The sequence below is a fragment of the Aspergillus undulatus genome, assembly GCF_047715775.1.
Source record: "Aspergillus undulatus strain CBS 261.88 unplaced genomic scaffold BDV17scaffold_3, whole genome shotgun sequence".
Taxonomy (NCBI): domain Eukaryota; kingdom Fungi; phylum Ascomycota; class Eurotiomycetes; order Eurotiales; family Aspergillaceae; genus Aspergillus; species Aspergillus undulatus.
Window position 1 is genome coordinate 87,384 of NW_027396607.1, and position 17,056 is coordinate 104,439.

General features: G+C 53.0%; 7 protein-coding genes across 7 annotated transcripts; 3 read left to right on the forward strand and 4 right to left on the reverse strand.

Moving 5' to 3' along the window:
- Positions 1 to 483: 483 nt before the first annotated feature.
- BDV17DRAFT_104879 (uncharacterized protein) lies at positions 484 to 3,108 on the reverse strand. The gene is made up of 3 exons (XM_073753744.1): positions 2,443 to 3,108; positions 722 to 2,395; positions 484 to 671 (listed from the first exon to the last, which is right to left on the reverse strand). The coding sequence occupies exons 1-3, from the start codon at positions 2,992 to 2,994 to the stop codon at positions 594 to 596; spliced, it is 2,304 nt and encodes a 767-aa protein (XP_073620039.1). The 5' UTR covers positions 2,995 to 3,108; the 3' UTR covers positions 484 to 593.
- Positions 3,109 to 3,138: 30 nt separating this feature from the next.
- dppIV (prolyl dipeptidyl peptidase DppIV) lies at positions 3,139 to 5,678 on the reverse strand. Its single transcript, XM_073753745.1, has 2 exons — positions 5,594 to 5,678; positions 3,139 to 5,535 (listed from the first exon to the last, which is right to left on the reverse strand). Exons 1-2 carry the CDS (start codon positions 5,597 to 5,599, stop codon positions 3,223 to 3,225), a joined length of 2,319 nt encoding a protein of 772 aa, XP_073620040.1. The 5' UTR covers positions 5,600 to 5,678; the 3' UTR covers positions 3,139 to 3,222.
- Positions 5,679 to 6,021: 343 nt separating this feature from the next.
- BDV17DRAFT_104928 (zinc-dependent alcohol dehydrogenase family protein) lies at positions 6,022 to 7,509 on the reverse strand. The gene is made up of 2 exons (XM_073753747.1): positions 7,107 to 7,509; positions 6,022 to 7,058 (listed from the first exon to the last, which is right to left on the reverse strand). The coding sequence occupies exons 1-2, from the start codon at positions 7,272 to 7,274 to the stop codon at positions 6,150 to 6,152; spliced, it is 1,077 nt and encodes a 358-aa protein (XP_073620041.1). The 5' UTR covers positions 7,275 to 7,509; the 3' UTR covers positions 6,022 to 6,149.
- BDV17DRAFT_104927 (uncharacterized protein) lies at positions 7,510 to 9,518 on the reverse strand. Its single transcript, XM_073753746.1, has 3 exons — positions 8,922 to 9,518; positions 8,473 to 8,869; positions 7,510 to 8,420 (listed from the first exon to the last, which is right to left on the reverse strand). The coding sequence occupies exons 1-3, from the start codon at positions 9,160 to 9,162 to the stop codon at positions 7,745 to 7,747; spliced, it is 1,314 nt and encodes a 437-aa protein (XP_073620042.1). The 5' UTR covers positions 9,163 to 9,518; the 3' UTR covers positions 7,510 to 7,744.
- A 677-nt stretch (positions 9,519 to 10,195) lies between these two features.
- BDV17DRAFT_286887 (uncharacterized protein) lies at positions 10,196 to 10,866 on the forward strand (the record flags this gene model as incomplete). The annotated part of the gene is made up of 3 exons (XM_073761034.1): positions 10,196 to 10,384; positions 10,443 to 10,705; positions 10,764 to 10,866. 3 exons carry the CDS (start codon positions 10,196 to 10,198, stop codon positions 10,864 to 10,866), a joined length of 555 nt encoding a protein of 184 aa, XP_073620043.1.
- On the forward strand, positions 10,683 to 12,177 carry BDV17DRAFT_251356 (uncharacterized protein). Its single transcript, XM_073756413.1, has 2 exons — positions 10,683 to 10,705; positions 10,764 to 12,177. Exon 2 carries the CDS (start codon positions 11,400 to 11,402, stop codon positions 11,862 to 11,864), a length of 465 nt encoding a protein of 154 aa, XP_073620044.1. The 5' UTR covers positions 10,683 to 10,705; positions 10,764 to 11,399; the 3' UTR covers positions 11,865 to 12,177.
- A 1,413-nt stretch (positions 12,178 to 13,590) lies between these two features.
- On the forward strand, positions 13,591 to 17,055 carry BDV17DRAFT_279031 (putative amino acid transporter; the record flags this gene model as incomplete). The annotated part of the gene is made up of 9 exons (XM_073759644.1): positions 13,591 to 13,718; positions 13,774 to 13,802; positions 13,896 to 14,204; positions 14,339 to 14,565; positions 14,655 to 14,951; positions 14,988 to 15,020; positions 15,379 to 15,521; positions 15,561 to 16,941; positions 16,993 to 17,055. The coding sequence occupies 9 exons, from the start codon at positions 13,591 to 13,593 to the stop codon at positions 17,053 to 17,055; spliced, it is 2,610 nt and encodes an 869-aa protein (XP_073620045.1).
- Between the last annotated feature and the right edge of the window lies 1 nt (position 17,056).

Consider the following 17,056-nt stretch of genomic DNA (forward strand, 5'->3'; position numbering starts at 1 on the left):
GACGGAGTATCTAATTGTTGTCTTTTATACTCCCGCCGGGTCATGGTTCGAGTTAGTGAGAAGCCCTAAAGACTACCTAGGTACGTCCCGAAGTCGCATGTTAGATCGGACCATGAGGTCGGCTTCATGTGATGGAGTTCTAAGGCGAATATTATTGTAGGAATAATATGGTTAAGGGAAGAGGTGACATTATTGGGTGACAACTCTATCAATAGTTTCTCTAGCCACAGACTATGTTCGGCGAACATCCCGAATGCGGACAGGGAGCAATCTATATCGCGGCCCGGCAATCCTTGGCCAAGGGTCGACGTCGCTTCCTAGGGTCAATTCACCTGATCGCGTGCCTGGTATCGAGTATCAACCGACTACATGATGTCGCCGTCGAACAACGGCGCAATTCAGGGCAATCTGGTGCCTCGTGTCGCGCGCAAGTGCCGCAATACCACAATCTGGCCTCAGGGGTTCATTTGAAACACGAGTCGAGCTACGCAACGAGAGGAGTATATGTTGAAGCCAAGTAAGGGCATGAATGATTGCAGCGGTGTAGTTCGCCACAGCTCCCAGCAACAGACAAGTGTCGGAAATTGAGCTCTTCATCTGAGGAGCGAAAGAATATCGGCGTCAAGACCAGGGGAGAAGAAACCCTGAAGGTCCAGATCAAAGAATGGGTCCTAGAAATATCAGTCTTACTCATCAACATCAGAGTAAGGTGTCAGCTTACCCCTAGGTCCATATTGATATCGGACAAGGTCGGATCACATATATCGAAGCCTGCCGGTACGTTAGTCCCCTCATCAGTGCCCTCGCTTGGCCCGGGCAGCGAATTGCCGGGCTGTGGAGTGCTTCGATGCAGTGCTGAAAGACAATCCTTGAATCCTTTCGTAATGGCCTCGTACACCGTCTGCTTTACGTCTTGCCCTGTTTTCATGGCTCGGATCTGTCCCAAGACAGCAGCAAGCAGGCCAAATCGCTTCATACTCGGTACACCTTTCCCGATGATCTGGGAAAGTTGGTTCACAATATGTTCCAGAATTTGAATGAGATGGTCTCGATTCGCGTCAGCGAGCCTATCCAGGGGATCTCCATCACAACTCGGGAGGCCCTCCTCCTCCAGCTGCGTGACTATTTCCAGCCCTAGGACTGATATGATGTCTAAGCTCAGTGGACCTTTGAACGAGCCCTTCCCGCTAACGCAAAGGCGCATTAGGTCATCAGGTATCTCGCAGGGGAGGTGAAGGGTCTCTGTGTAAGAAGCTATTATCCTGGCAGACTCTAGACATGCTTTTCGTGCATAATAGTATTGCGGGTCTTTACGCGCTTGGACCACAAACGGTGCATATAGAGCGAGGGTATATCGGTGTAGCTGTATGTCGATGAATTTGGCATGAAAGTCTGTCAATTGTAGAGTTGAATTGATTTTTCGGTTCTTCGCGGAGCGGAAGAATGTTGCAACTTGTCGCCTGACTGTTCGCAATTTATTACCTAGGTCAAGGGCTTGCTGATATGATTGGCCCTGGCAGTCGTGTATCACTTCGACAACTTGCATTCGGAGTCGAACCGAGTTGTGCAGCAAGATTTGAACGGATGAATCGGTTAAGCGGTCGTCGAGTTCGGGGAGAGAAATCGAAGTGGTAGTTGAGTTGAGATCCTTGTCATCAAAGTTCGAAGGTGCGCTAGAGTCGAAACTCCCCGGTACAAGGATGGGCGTAGCTGAGTCTAGTGAGTCCTGGAGAAGCAACTCTAGGACAGTAGCCCAGAGCCGTAAACGCATCTCTGCTTGCAGTGCTGACAGGGAAGGAAACTTGGTCGGATCACGGTGTAACCCCATGTTCACAGCCGCGCGCATCAGAGAGCCGGTCGACAACCAAGGAGACGGCCCTAGCCCACAGGCTTTGCGTGCAATCAAAAGTAAGCACATTGCTTGCAAGCCATCTAAATTGACTGTGGTCTTTTCTGAGGGCCCAGCTAGCCACCACTGTGCGGCGTAGATCCATTTCTGCACCAGTTGTTGCTCCTCCCTACTCGTGTTCCCGTTGCCAGAGTGGAATACTGTGCCAATGGCGAGGATGAGCAGGAGTTTCACGAGGAAGGGAGACATGTTCGCCTGGTCTTGTCTCCAGAATTCATCGTAGTCCGCCCAGAAAGAAGGAATGTGAATGACCCGATAGACGGATTCGAAGGTGCGCAGGTAACAGTACACCAGCTCGTCACACGCTTCCTTGGAGGGGACCGTGCTACGCAGATTCGGCAAGGGTTCATTGAGTCGGCCAGTACTCTGGGACTTGATGGCTTGTCGGAGCTCGCGACATTCCTTGATTATATCGACTGCTTCGTTCTTTAGTGGTCCCAAAGAAGGTTCGGTATCCGATTTATTCAGCATATTGGCGACGGAAAGCTGCAGGAGTGTTAACAAATGCTCTGGGTAATGTGCGACCGACATACCTGATCCATCTTGTTACACCAGTGCGTTGGACCGAGAAATTTGACCTTGCGCGCTGAGGAGCGCAACCGTGGAGCCAGTACACCAACGGAGGGTTTGTCCTTTGCAAGGGACACAGCACTCGAACTGCTGGTCAGTTGACCTTCGATGGTCTCTATTCTTGCCGTCAGAGCGCGAAGCTCTCGCTCCAAGCTGGGACGTTGTGCAGACGCCTCATTTGTCTTCAGCTGCTTTTCCAAAGAGGCTAGTCGTCCATGAATATCGCGGACAGTTTGGTGGAAGTCGTCATCGGCGGTGCCAGCGTCAGTGGGAGATGGCGGGGTCAACACGCTTCCAGCGATGCCCTGAGGCCGAGACTGAGAATGGAGCACTCGCTTGCCCCGGCTCTGGTTGTGCAAGGGCACATTTCCATCTCTGTAGGTGCAGTCTGGCGAAGATTTGGCGCGCGAACATGGGCCACAGGGCACGTTCAGATCGCAGCGAACTTTGCGCTGGCGACACTGTTCGCAGGCCTTGGCCGGCCGTCGGCGTTTCCGGGGTGCACTATCAGCCATGTCAATATAAACAAGAGTGAACTGGGTACCGGCGTACGGAATAGAGAGCAATGGGTGTAGATTGACCGAACAGTCGGGCTTCAGCTGAGGAGATATATTAACTCCGGAGTCCGAGGCCGAAGCCGAGTCGGGTTCAGGTTCGGTCTTTTGCCCAACCCCGAGGGCCGAGGCCGAGCTCTAACTATACATAAATCTAATGTAGCTATGCACAGATTGCAATTATGTACACTATTCTGTCCAAGCATGACTCCTCTTGCTCCATTGATGCGAGTCTTCTTCCCCTGTTCGGATCTTCTCCTCATACAATCTTTGCGCCAACTGTCTGTACAAGAACACACTTGCGCCGTTGTAGTTGATGCTGTGGTCCGAGTCGGTGAACCACTGGACCTGCATTTGCTCCGGAGTGACTCCGTCTCCAATCAGCGTATCGACCAGTGCCGCGGCATTCTGGAAATGGACATTGTCATCGCCTGTGCCGTGTTGGATCAAGAAGCCGCCGGCAACGTTCTTGAAACCCTCGGTGCGTCGGATGGCAGTGCTGTTGTACCCATCCTCATTCGTCTCGAGAGTCTTCATGTATCGCTCAGTATACATCGAATCGTACAGTCGCCAGTCAGAAACAGGTGCCGTCAGGAGACCCAATGAGAAGGCACCGCTATCCGTTTCGAGAACTTTACCTGTCAAGTAGCCACCATAACTCCAGCCCCAGATCGCGATGTGGTCGGCATCGACGTACGGACGCTGAGCGAGTTGCTCCGCAGCGTAGACTTGATCCTCTGCTTCAAGGTTTCCGAGTTGCCTAGCAACTAGCGAGCGAAACTCACGGCCCTGGTAGCCGGTGCCTCGATTATCGACCGTCCAAGTAATGTACTCGAGCTCGGGGTCGGAGGCGATGTACGCGTTGAAATCAAGAGCTTGCCACCTCTTGCTGACTTCTTGGGCTCCTGGGCCGCCGTAAGGCGTGAAGAGCACGGGGTACTTCTTGTCTGGCGAGAACCCGACCGGCATTCTTTGCATTACGTTCAGTTTCTCGCCACTCGGGATGGTGAGTTCGAAGTAGCTGATGTTTGGTAGTGCATATTCCTTCAACGCTTCGATCAGTGCTGCATTGCTGGTGAGAGTACGGAGCGGAGTTGTCTGGTTGATGGAGTACAGTTCCTGGTATGGCACATCTGGGCCCAAGTATGAGAGAATGTAATATCCTGCATTGGCAGAAAACGAAGCGCTCCAGTATGCCGGAATGGTGTCGTCGACCAGCGGCATAATCTCAAAGGTCCGGTACGACACCGAGTACAGGTGACGCTCCGTGCTGTGGTGCTGGGTCGAGACATAGTAGATCAGTTGTCGCTCCTGGTCAACGCTGAGGATTCCGGTGACTTCCCACTCGTCCTCGGTCAAGGGAATGGGGTCGCCGCCTGAGATTGGGTAAAGGTAGAGGTGCGCCCATCCGGAGTGGTCGGAAAGTTCCAGATAATAGTTAGAGGAAGAGTTCCCCGAGCCCAGAGAGCCTACGTAGGTAATCGAAAGTGTGTTATCCAGCCACCCGTCAGTCCCGTCACGCTCGTGGGCAACTGTGGCATCCCCGGACGCAGTATCCACAATGACAATCTTTTGCTCGTCCTGCACCCGGTTGAAAGCCTTGACGGCCACCGCGGCATGCGCGTCAGTTACCCACGCCACTTCACCGATGATCAACTCGCTGGGGTCGAAGGCATCAATGGCGATTGTCGACACTGTGTTATCACTCAACTGGAGGATATTCAGCTTGACCGTCGGGTTGGTCTCAGAGACTTTAGGGTATCTGATCTCGAGTTCATTGGGGTACGGAGGAGCGATCTCCTGGTCATCCATAAAATAGGGGACGGTGAAGGTCTTGACACCGGTTTCGTTAAAGCTGAGGAAAGCCAGAAGTTCGGCGTCCGGCGAAAACCACAAAGAATACCGGTCTCCCAGAATCTCCTCCTCGTAAACCCAGTCGGGTACGCCATTGAACAAATCAGGACTGCCGTCCTTGGTGATCGCAGTCACCGAGCCGTCGACCCAGGTATACAAGTTGTTTCCACGAACGAACGCGATGGAATCGCTGGTTGGGCTCCATTCGGCATACTGAATGTCCCCAACTTGATCTTCCACCAACGGCACAGACTCTAATGTCTCGACATTTTGGATAAAGTAGTCGGCAAAGAACGAATGGCGGTACTGCTTAGTGTAGTTTGTGGCCCACAGCACGGATGACAGGTCGGGGCTGATCCAGAAGCTGTATGCGTCCGCCGGTACCGCTTCAGCGGGGACAATCGTTTGCGACTGGTTGGTGACAATGCTCTCGATCTTGATGCTTCCATCCGTCTCCTGGTAGACGTACTCTCCGTCATTCTCGGTCGCGATCCATTGCACCGAAATTGAAGAGGGAGACAATGCCGAGGTAATGACCGTCTCGTTAAATGTCAAGCGTTTCGACCCGGTCGCTCTAGGCACGCGCGGTTTCCAGGAAACGGCGCTGACCTGGGAGACGCTCACCAGGAGGAGAGAGAAGGCGGAAAGCTGCGCGTCTTAGCATGGCCATCTCTTGTCCCACACAATCTCAAGTAGCAATTCCTACCTTCATTTCTGCACGTCAGGCTGTCAGCAATTGACTCCAAGCCTGGGTTAGAAATCCTGGAAGAGAGAAGCCGGTGAAGGAGCGCAATTTAAAAGACATGGACGCGATATGAACGCGGTGCAGCCCCCGCAGCGCAAAAACACCCCCAGTTTATCGCACGACATGGGCATTGGTCCAGAATGGGTTGATCTCCATTTCAATCAGTCAGGAACACTGCGCCAAGGCATGGCTGCATGGGCGACCGGCGATAACCGTCGAGAGAGAAGGCGCGATCAGCGACATCGCGTGCTTAGCGCTGCAACCCAAGGCTGGTCTCAGATTAAAGCAGGAGGGGAACTGGTCAGCGAAGACGATAACATCTCCAAGGTAGCATGCCAAGGAACGCGCCATCCTGCGCCATCTTAACGGAGATGAGCTTTTGATTGTGTTGATAATCGTTGAAAGGTGAAGACAAAGAAAGAAGAGATAAGGACAAAGGCACGTGACGGGAAGTCTTTCAGATTCAACAACACCATCAACATTTGAACAAACTACATACAACATACACTGCTGTCAGCTAAGCCTCGTGATCAACCCGAATCACCACCTTGGCAAAGTGCTTCTTCTCCTTCAGCCGTCTATACGCGTCTTTAGCCTCCGACAGCTCAAACACTACAGCGTCCACCGCAGGCACAATCCCCTTTTCATCGATAAAGCGCGTCAATTCCTTGAGATGGTTACGAGTACCTCCAAGTATGCCGCGGACAATGCAAGTACTCATCATGGCAGCGAACAACGGCACGGGCTCGGCAGACTTGTCGCCTACGTGCCCGACCACTGAAAGAACGCCGTCCACGCGTATTGCAGCCAGGGCTTGCGGGAAAGTCTCATTGCCGCCAACATCAACAACATGATCGAAGCCCCTTCCATTCCGAGTCAGTTTTCGCGCTTCTTCACCCCAACGCTCTGGGTTGGTGCGGTAGTTGACCACATGAGCCGCTCCCAACGACTTGAGGCGACTGGCTTTCTCGTCTGACGACGTCGTGGCGACGACAGTAGCACCCGCTGCTACGGCGGCCTGCAAAACCGCTATGCTGACGCCGCCCGTGCCTTGGACGAGTACCCAAGAGTCGGTTCCAACTTTTTTACCCTCCAGACCGAAGAGGACGTTCCATGCCGTGAGCCATGTGCATGGTAAGGTAGCCGCCGACAACCAGTCCAGGGTCTTTGGCGCGTGACTGAGACCGGTTTCTTTGAAGACGGCAAATGACCTCAGGGTGCCGTCGTGTCCCTGTCCGAGACAATTGATGGCGTCTGTTATCGTAGGGAGGGCGTCGTCGCCTCGGCTGTCAACGAGCCCCGGCACAATGTAAGTCACAACCCGATCCCCTGGGCGAAAATCACGAATGGACGGTCCGACAGCTTCAACTATACCAGAACCATCACATCCTGGAACCAACGGTGGGTTAATCGGTCCATTGATGCCCTGCGAGGAGTCAGTCATTAACGGTGTTGGGGAGGCTAGCATTCATACCATTGGACCAGCGATCACCAGCTCGCGGTAGTTCAAGCTAACAGCATGCATCTTGACGAGAACCTCGTCGGCAGCCAAGTCCTGCGTCGAAGGTATGCTAATACCCTCTTGGTATTCGAGCGAAGTTTCGAAGCCTTCCTGGCCCCTCAGAATCCACTGTCTCGCCATGGTTCAATCGGGATGATTTTTTGCAAAACCCCGGATATTCAAGTGCTCGTGATGCTTCTGTCTGGATACAGAACCCAGTCTGAGGACGAGTTCGATGCCTTTAAATAATGTTTCCAGGTGGCACAAAACAACGCCCCCCGCAGTGATTCCGATTCTCCTATTTAGGGAAATGAGATTGACTACCTGCCAACTGGCTTGCTTTGAGTCCGGCCAACATTCCGCAGTGGGCGTCACTCCAGTCTTTGAAAAAGCAACAGAGGACTCATTCATACTCCAAACTAAGGATTTGTTTTTCCTCTTTAGGAAAATCAGATTGCAAGTGGAGAAACTATGGCACATTCATTGGCTACTCGGACACTTTCACTGGCAGCTTTGGAGCTTATATGGCGCCGCCCGGGTATTGCGTAGCGCTGTCGGCGCCGCCATGACTATCAGAGCCATATTTCCGTATTAGATTTATCATCGATCATTCATCTGACAAAGCCAGAGGCGCCCTCGAGACAGTCTATTGAGCCCCGAGCGTCGACTATGACACCTTCATTCTGTACCTCTGTCCATAGAGCCCTGAACCGTCCATTGAGGCCGTCATCATTACCAGGCCCAATTGCTTCCTCCAAAAGGCTGAGCGGCTCAGTCCAACCACGTTTCTGCATCCAGCGCACGGCCTCTGAAATTCGACTCACAAACCAGGCTCGTACGTGTGAGCCCTTCGCGGCAGCAACGGCCCCGATCATCAGCTGAAAGGAGGTGAAATCCATGTATGCACAACGCCTGATTGGAAATTCCGATATAGAATCCTTGAACTCTCCCGCAAGGAGCGTCAAATGAGCACTTGATTGAGTCGGCCAGAGGAGGTAGAGGGCTAGCTCAATCGCTCGTGCGGCAGCATCAACGTGGAGGTTACCAGTCCCTCTGAGGGCGCGGGTCTCGAAATGCAGTCGCGCCAGTGGCTCCTCGATCTCTGGCGCGATCCTCATCTCGTCCAAAGGCTGCCTACGGTGGGAATCAATCACCTTCCGTATCTGGATGACGCTGTCGCAAATGGCCGATAATTCTGATATTCCTTGTTCACGATAACTGCTCAATGCGCTGACGACGTTTGGATGCCACCCGCGGGGGTAACCAAAGATTTCATTTATCGAGTCCCTTTATTAGCGGTCAGTGGTCTCCTTTTTCCTGGGGGCAAAGTTACACGAACTCAACGATCAAATCGAGAAACCACGCTGGGAGAGTATGAGGATCTCTCAGCTCCCTATGCTTGATTATTTGCGCGAGGCCCTCCATGTGGATTTCCCAGACAGTCTTATTGCGCGCCAGGGCTGCGCCAAAGGCCATCGTTATGACTGCTCCTAGGACGCCATCTGGACGAGTGGTTATTGATGTGATTCGCTGTTTGATGAGGCTTACGGCCGTGTATGAGTGCTCGTCCGCTTTTGTTTGCCAGGAGTTCTCTGGCGACCATTGCTGCACGGCAACGGCCAGCGTCGCCTCGGTCAATGCTGGCTCCGTAGCGATAAGATTGAACCAGGCTGCTTCTCCGGGGCTGCCTGGCTGTCGGCTTCCTTCAATAAAAAGTAGCTTTTGGAGGTCTCGAACTGTAGTTTGAATGTTTAGTGGCGTACTTCTCTTCGAAGAAGGCATACCTACAGGTCGCAGAATTATCGAAGTTTGTTATAGAGGCAGTTACTGATATAGGTACTTCAGACTTATTTTGTTTCTGCCTTCGCCTTCTCTTCGCATTCTGCTCCGTCTCAATCGCTGTGCCAGCGATCCGTTGACGTCTCTTGGCGAAGTTGGTTCGCGTGATATGCGCCCTCATCCGCTTGGCAGCCGGTCGAGACAGAGAAGCCCCGGAAGTATTCACGAATGTGAGCTCGATATCCTCCATTCCTATGTGATTTATATTTCTTTGTTCTGATCTCCCTGAGCGGTTTGGCTTCAGGATATCATACCTGGCCGCAGCTCAGATGGTGTCAGCAACGATGGGGGCTGACTGGATTATTAATCCGCCTCCTGCCTCCAGTGCTACCACTCTGCGCTAGTACCAGCGCCGCTCAGCGCCCTATCACAAAAGATAACTGGATACGGACAACATATGTTAGTGTAGAGCCATATTGCTTGAGTCTCTCACCTCCCTCTCTCCTTAACGCTGACGAGCGCAGGTACCACATCGTCAGACAGCGCAGCCTGAGGCTCTCACGACTATGTTTCAAACTACGCTCCCAAAACTTGAAACGCGAAAACTCCAAGGGGCGTTCACGCCCGCGGAAGAGAACGGATGCTATTGCAGGTTACAGGTGAGTATCAGCCGATTGGATGCGCTCGGTAATTCCTGGCTCGTGAAATGCTGGGTCTCTTTGAGCCTCTAAGGGTTCAAGCATGGCGCTGCTATGATGTCATATATCTCGACTCGCTTAGGAGCACTCGGTACAGTGCAAGCACTGCAGGGCTCTTCGACCTTACATCGGCCAAGCCGTTTTTGGACCCTAAGCCGATCTCGTATATACCTTGCGAGGTATAACCTCAGATGATTACCCCATTGCGCGCCTGATCTTCCAACTGCTATGTGAACCCTCCCAACTCACTAACGACTCCACGTCATGGACTTGGCGATAACAATGTCACTGGCCAGGTCCAACCAAAGAGAGAGTGTGTGTATGGTTCTGATGCCTCTCAGCCTCTCGATACCCGTTGTAGGGTCTTGGCTGATCGACCGATCGGTTGGCACTGCCTACTCCTGCACGCCCATGATGATACTATTTTGGAAAAACGTCGCGGTCACGACGACTTATTTAGGTCTGCTAGAGTCCGTCAAGTCACTCATCCAGAGTCATCTACTTGAATCTACAACGTCTTGAGCAGGACTCAACATTGTACTCTACTCACTCTCGCGCTTTCATCTTCACCCTCGAACTACCACAATGGAGTCTCCTGCAACCATCAAATGGCGCACCCAGCGCATCTCAATCTGCCTGCGCTTTGTCGCACTCATCGTTTCCCTCGCAGGCGTCATCGCCTTCGGATGGGCTCAGGGTCAGCATGATGGTCAGCAGCCGGAGGTTTTGACAGAAGACTTGGGCAATCACCTGCTCGCGCCAGTCACCGGAACGGTCAGTTCTTTCTCAGAGCGCTTACAGCGCAAATAATCGTCCCACTAACCTTGATCAGATCGAGTATACCCTCATCTGGTCCCTGATCATTATTCCAGTCGAGCTTTCGACACCAACCGTCCTGCAACCTGGACTCTATGTCGCATTTGATCTCATCGCCTGGATTGCGCCCTCGGTTGCTGTCTCCTTGTACCTCGCTATCCAGGAGCCGTACTACACTGGCGAAGGGTATACCTGTGGCAGGAATGCTAGCCCGAGTTGTGACGGCAAAGAAGTTGCGAATGTAGAACATTTCGGGACTGCGATGGTTTTCCTGGCGATGTATGTCGCCGCTCTTGCTCGCAGTTGTTTCTTGTGGCCCGAAACTAACTACAAGCAGTATCATTCATCTCGGACTATTCGCCGCGGCTTGCCGGGCTACTGATAAGCTGCGCAAGAGCCAGCGCGTGTCGACGAAGGAGGGGGTTGAGAATACTGCTTGAGGAGTTGAGTCTCGGAGGATGATGAATTCTCTGATTGCTTAACGTTTTAATTATGTGCTATTTGGATGTCTAGATGCTTCTTACAGCGCTATGCCGCTACCTTAATGTTTAATAGTTAATTTTTAATAAATGATATATAATGTAATGAAACATGTTTGCATACTGTGGACGGGGAAGGGAAGACGCACTCCAAGATATATCTTTGTGGCAACCGAGTCAAAACACAGCCTTCAACCACATTCTACTTGCACTAATGTCCGTTGCGCGCTCTAACAATGGCAGGATATTGATTAGATGGCAGCCATACTACCACTAGCTAGAACTACTACAAAATTTCATTCTTCCACTTGTGAGTCCTAGTGCTGTGACGCGAGCGCCTTCCCTCTCAAAAAACGGCTCCGCAAGCTGGAGGCCTTATTCCCCTCCACCACTGGTGCACCTCTACCATCATCACCAATCTATTGATCAGACAGCTACGATTGCGTTTTCATTACTTCTATCAAGAACTTGAGGATCACAGTCTTACCGTTTCTATGTTCTTCAGTATGGTCGGTCGAGCGCCAAGAAACCAACGTGGCAGTGCTTTTTCAGCCAGTCACATGACTATGTCCGGTCGGCGGTGCTCCGAGTTCGCCACCGCCAGCCACCACCATCCATCCACCAATCACCAATCACCGCTTGCAAACATCAGGCACCCTGGCACCGAAAGTCCAGAGTTCCCGTCCTTGATCCGAAACCGCTGGTCGAACGTGGGGATTTCTTCTCCGCTTCCCTACTCCACGGCCAGTTGCCACGCAGCCACGAGGCACGAATATGCCTATCGGCGTCGGACCCGGCCGGTATGGTGTGCATTGTGGAGGCGACGTCGTCTGCAGAATTATTCAACGGTTCAACCCATCTCCAGAGACTCCAGGTCGCGGCCGACGGCGATGGCGATGCGTGTCGTGGAGGAAGGTCTCGCGATGGATAGCAGCCTCTGTGGGTGTGCGACCGGTTGAAGATTGGGGTTCAGGAACAGAGATCGCGTCTCTGAATGGATACAACGGGTCTTTGCCCGCGTTGGGCTTTGGCTGGGTGGCTTGTCGCCTCGGTGAGGCATGGTATAGCACCGTGAACGGACGGGTAAGACTCATACCTTTTAGTTGAGGTGAACCACCTGGCGGCTGACAATTTCCCTTCTCTGATAGAGGTTAACTTTGATCGTGACTGCGTACGTCCACCAACCCTTCCCCGCCATTGCTGATGGATCCTGGCCTGACTCCCAGGTCTCACATTGTTGTCAATGCAGTTCTGGATATGATGGGGGTCGCAACCACAAAGAACTAGGGAAAACGGTCAAATAAGGTTGACCGTTGAGGGCGGCGACCGAGGCGCATGAAACGCTGGATAGATGTCGGCGTGGAATCAGGTTTCGAGATGCCTTGCCAGCGACCACGGTACGCGTTGCGCGGGGTGAATTTCGCTAACCCGTCCTCGTCCTCGACCACGCGATGAACTGCAGTATGTTCATGCGACTCGAATCGGTGGACCTCCCTGGATGTCCAATGGATCCTCGCATCCTTTTCACGATTGCTCTGTACTGCAAATGCCTGCGGGAGACAGTGACTGCTGTTTTTATGTGTCGTGCGATCACGAGACGATAAGCTGAGCGCCAAGTCGCATAACCATTGAGGATGAGGTTAATGAACGCCAAAATACTGGGCGATGACGACGATGCCCGATCAATTGTTTGAGTCCATCGTGCTGAATGACGAATTACGCGAAGAAACACACTCAATCGGCGAAAGAGATCGCTCTCGGCGCATAATCCAAGTCTGCGCGGTGTCGGCGGCGCGAACTGGAAGCTCGGTTTGTATGTGCCTGACGGGGCCTTGACAAATTCGTTCTGATCAAATAGGTCAAGCAGAATGGTTCGCTGGCGGTGACGGCAAGGTGCACAAGCCAAGCGCTTCCTGCGCCGAATTCCGCCCTCATATCCTTACGTGAACGTGTTCGGACGGGTAGGTATTGGCGAAGCTTAGTAGGCCATGGGATGGCGGCGTAAAGGCTTTGGCGCGTAGACACTAAGATAATTCAGACGTAGGCGGCCGCTCCCCGAGTATGTGAGACGTAGGGATACTGATCCTCTCGATTTTTATGGCGGACATACCCTCCGATATGGCTGCTATTTGACTTGCCATTCAGATTCCGAAGACGCTGTTTGCCCTATGCTCTGGCCTCCTGCGAGGCCGAAGGGGAACAGCAGCCATTGAAGCCCCACCTAATTATAGCGGCGACCCTCTTGAAGTTATTCCTGAGCAGACCAATGTATTGCTCGGCAAGCAAGGGGTTGTCGGCCTTCGTTCTGGATCGTTCTCCGAGCTCAATCCTTCTGCGTTGGCCATGCGGCCGGAGACCGAACTGTCCAGTAGGCTCGGGATGCTGCAGCCACGATTCCAGGTGCAGTTGATAGCTTGTGGAGATTGAAGTTCCAACGTGCATCGCGCATATACAATCGCCTTTGCATCTATTTGCGATGTCCTACCTAACCCCTGAAGTCCAAGCACGAACACGTAGAGAAGCACAACCGGTCTTCTGCATGAGCATCAGGGGTAAGCTGAACAGGGCGTGTTCATATAAAGAGTAGATTGTAACCATGACGAGGCGATCGATGCCCGACACAACACTCGTTTTGTGCTACCTTTATCGTTGTGCTCCTCGAGGGGCTGTCTGTGAATCTTGAAGATGGCGATCTCGTGGAATAGCCTAGCCACCCTGGCCATCCTGCTTGTGTCTTGTTTGGCTCGTAGCATCCCTCGGGCTGACGCGCTCTCGCTCCCGGAGTGCACATCGCTCAACCGGAGGAAGTCATGGTATGTTACTTCTTATCACGACTGGTAAGGGTCATGCAAATCACTAAGGAAGCAGGAACGCGCTGACGAATCTCGAACGAGCCGGTGAGTCGTCTAGCCCTGCCCGTCTAGCCTCTAGCCCAGCCAAACCCTAAGCCGCCATGGAAGCTTATACTAACAACCTGCCGAGTGCTACAGAGTACATCCGCGCCGAAAGCTGTCTTATGAGGCACGACACGATACTGGGAGGTATTCCCGACGCGCAAAACCTCTGGGATGAACTGCACCACACGCACATCTCGCAGGGCAACTTTGTGCACTACGTCGGGCACTTCCTCCCCTGGCATCGCTATCTGGTGCGCACACACGAGGTGCTCCTGCAGGAACTGTGTGGGTATCGCGGGGCGCAGCCGTACTGGGATGAGCTAGAGGACTACGAGAATGCGCCGTTGAAGGAGTCGAAGATCTTCGACACGGTGTTTGGGTTTGGTGGGGATGGCGTTGGTGGTATGTCCCCGTTTCCTTATGTTAGTGTCAGACTATATTATCTTCCATGGGGCAAGGCCCACTGATAGATAGTATAAACTCGCGATAAGGGATTATTGCTAACGTTGTTTTTATCGTGGTTCCACGGTTATTAGACGACCGCTGTGTGAGAGACGGCCCCTTCCGAGATACAACGCTGCATTTGAAGGCTCATACGGCGAATGCCGATTACTGCCTCAGCCGCGAGCTCAGCCAGGAGCTCTTTGGGTGGGCGAACCGGAGCAATATTGAGCAATGCTATGCGCTGAAGCAGTATAAGGATGCCTGGGCGTGCTACAACATGTACCCACATTCAGCAGGGCACGCAGCAGTCGGGGCGGTGGTGAGTGATATTGATCCTTAGCTGAAACAGCCGCTCGTGTCGATTTCCGAATATGGGCAATGACTGACACCTCGTCTCGGTTAATATAGATGTTCGATCCGATTGAAAGCAACGGCGACCCTATCTTCTACCTGCACCACGCGTACCTGGACAAGCTTTGGTGGGAGTGGCAACTGGCTGATCTGCCCACGCGGTTGTCTGACATGGGCGGGCCTAATGTGCCCCCGCAGTTTATCCTGGATACTGTGCAGTTGAAGGCTCCCAGCAAGGCAGTCACTGACTACAGCGGGGATCCGGGCAACGAAACTACGTTGGAACATGTGCTGTGGATGAACGGCTTCCTGCCGAATGTGACGGTTGCGGAGGTCATGGACATTGGAGGGGATGTGATATGCGCAGAGTATGATTGAGTGTTGACGGAGTTACTACGGGAATCTCCAAGTTTCCAGATGCCAGTACGTAAGAGCGTGCTAGTGCTGCGACGTTCCCCAGATCCATATGCAATTAGAGCAAGATAAGTGCGCCGATCGCAGGGCACTATTACTATGACAATTACAATTTGATGACACTTTATCTCTGGGTGATGCCATCGTGCGGTTCGTGTAACTTCGAGAACGCCGAGTCACCCGGCCCTAGCTTAGTCCGGTTAGCGCAGGGCAGCTGCCACTATCATTGGCTGGCAATCTCGATAAGCCCCTCGAACGCGGCCTGCCAAGCACACGCCACAACTCTTGTTAGTCACAGAAACTCAATCTGACCCAATAACAGGAAAGAAGTTGGGACAGTGGCCATCCTTCCTGATTTGGCACACAGAATCCGGCAGCAGTTTCCACACAATCCACTCATTCCACTGATTCCACCCTCCAGCGTTACACTTTTGCGCAGAATCTGCCAGTCCCTCATAACCTTAACTGTTCTCTCTCCAACTCTCCATTTCTTCAACACATCCCACCCCGGTTCCTCTTAACATCAACTCCAGGAGGCCCATAGCAGAGTCAACACCGGAGCACATCAACCGGAACCATGTCCTCAACAGACATCTCTGACTCCGAGGCCAAGAAGGTCCAAATGCCCGCCGCTGAGAAGCAGGACAACTCCCTGCCTCAGTACGATGGCGACCTTGTGGCCGAAATGAGCGAGCGTGAGCGTCACGTCTACGAGCACGGCGTGCAAAAGTTCAACCGCCTGGGCTGGAAGCGTCTCACCATCGTTCTCATTGTCGAGGCCATTGCCCTCGGTTCGCTCTCGCTCCCCTCCACCTTTGCTACACTGGGAATGGTTGCTGGCGTCATCTGCACCGTCGGCCTCGGTCTGCTCGCCATCTACACCTCTTACGTCGTCGGTCAGGTCAAGCTCAAGTTCCCGCTCGTCCACCACTACCCCGATGCTGGAAAGCTTCTGTTCGGCCGCTTCGGTTACGAGCTCGTCAACTTTATGCTCATCTGCCAGCTGCTTTTCCTGACCGGATCTCATACCCTGACGGGGGCCATTGCGTGGATTGACATTACCCAGAGCGATGTCTGCTCGATCGTCTTTGCCGTTGTCTCCGCCATCATCCTCTTCCTGCTGGCCGTTCCGCCCAGTTTCACCGAGATGGCCATTCTCGGCTACATCGACTTTGCGTCCATCATCATCGCCATTGGAATCACCATCATTGCTACTGGTATCGAGAGCTCTCAGGCGCCTGGTGGTCTGTCTGCCGTGAACTGGTCCGCCTGGCCCAAGCCGGACATTGCCTTCAAGGATGCGTTCATCGCCATGACCAACATCATCTTCGCCTACTCGTTCGCCATGTGCCAGTTCTCCTTCATGGACGAGATGCACACCCCCAAGGATTACGTCAAGTCGATCTGGGCCCTCGGCCTGACTGAGATCTTCATCTACACCGTCACCGGAGCTATTGTCTACGCCTTCGTTGGCCAGGACGTCGGTAGTCCTGCTCTGCTCTCTGCCGGTCACACGATGAGCCGCATTGCCTTCGGCGTTGCCCTGCCCGTCATCTTCATCAGTGGATCCATCAACACCGTCGTCGCCGGTCGTGTCGTTCACGGCCGTATCTTCAAAAACTCGCCCATTCGTTTCATCAACACGAAGATGGGCTGGATTACCTGGTTGGCCTTGATTGCCGTTGGCACTGTCATTGCCTTTGTTATCGCCGAGGTTATTCCCTTCTTTAACGACTTGCTGTCCATCTCCTCGTCACTCTTCATCTCCGGCTTCACCTTTTACTTCCCTGCGCTCATGTGGTTCATGCTCATCCGGGAGGGTCGCTGGACCGAGCCCAGGAACATTGCTCTCGCAGCCCTGAATGCGCTCTGCTTCATCATCGGTGTTGTTACTCTCGTGGCTGGTACCTACTCGAGTGTTCAAGACATTGTAAGTCTCTTACCTCTTTTTTTGACGATGATAGATACTAACTTCCTCCAGGTTGACAGATACGCTGCTGGCACGGTCGGCGGTGTTTTCAGCTGCGCCAAGCCCAATTCATAAA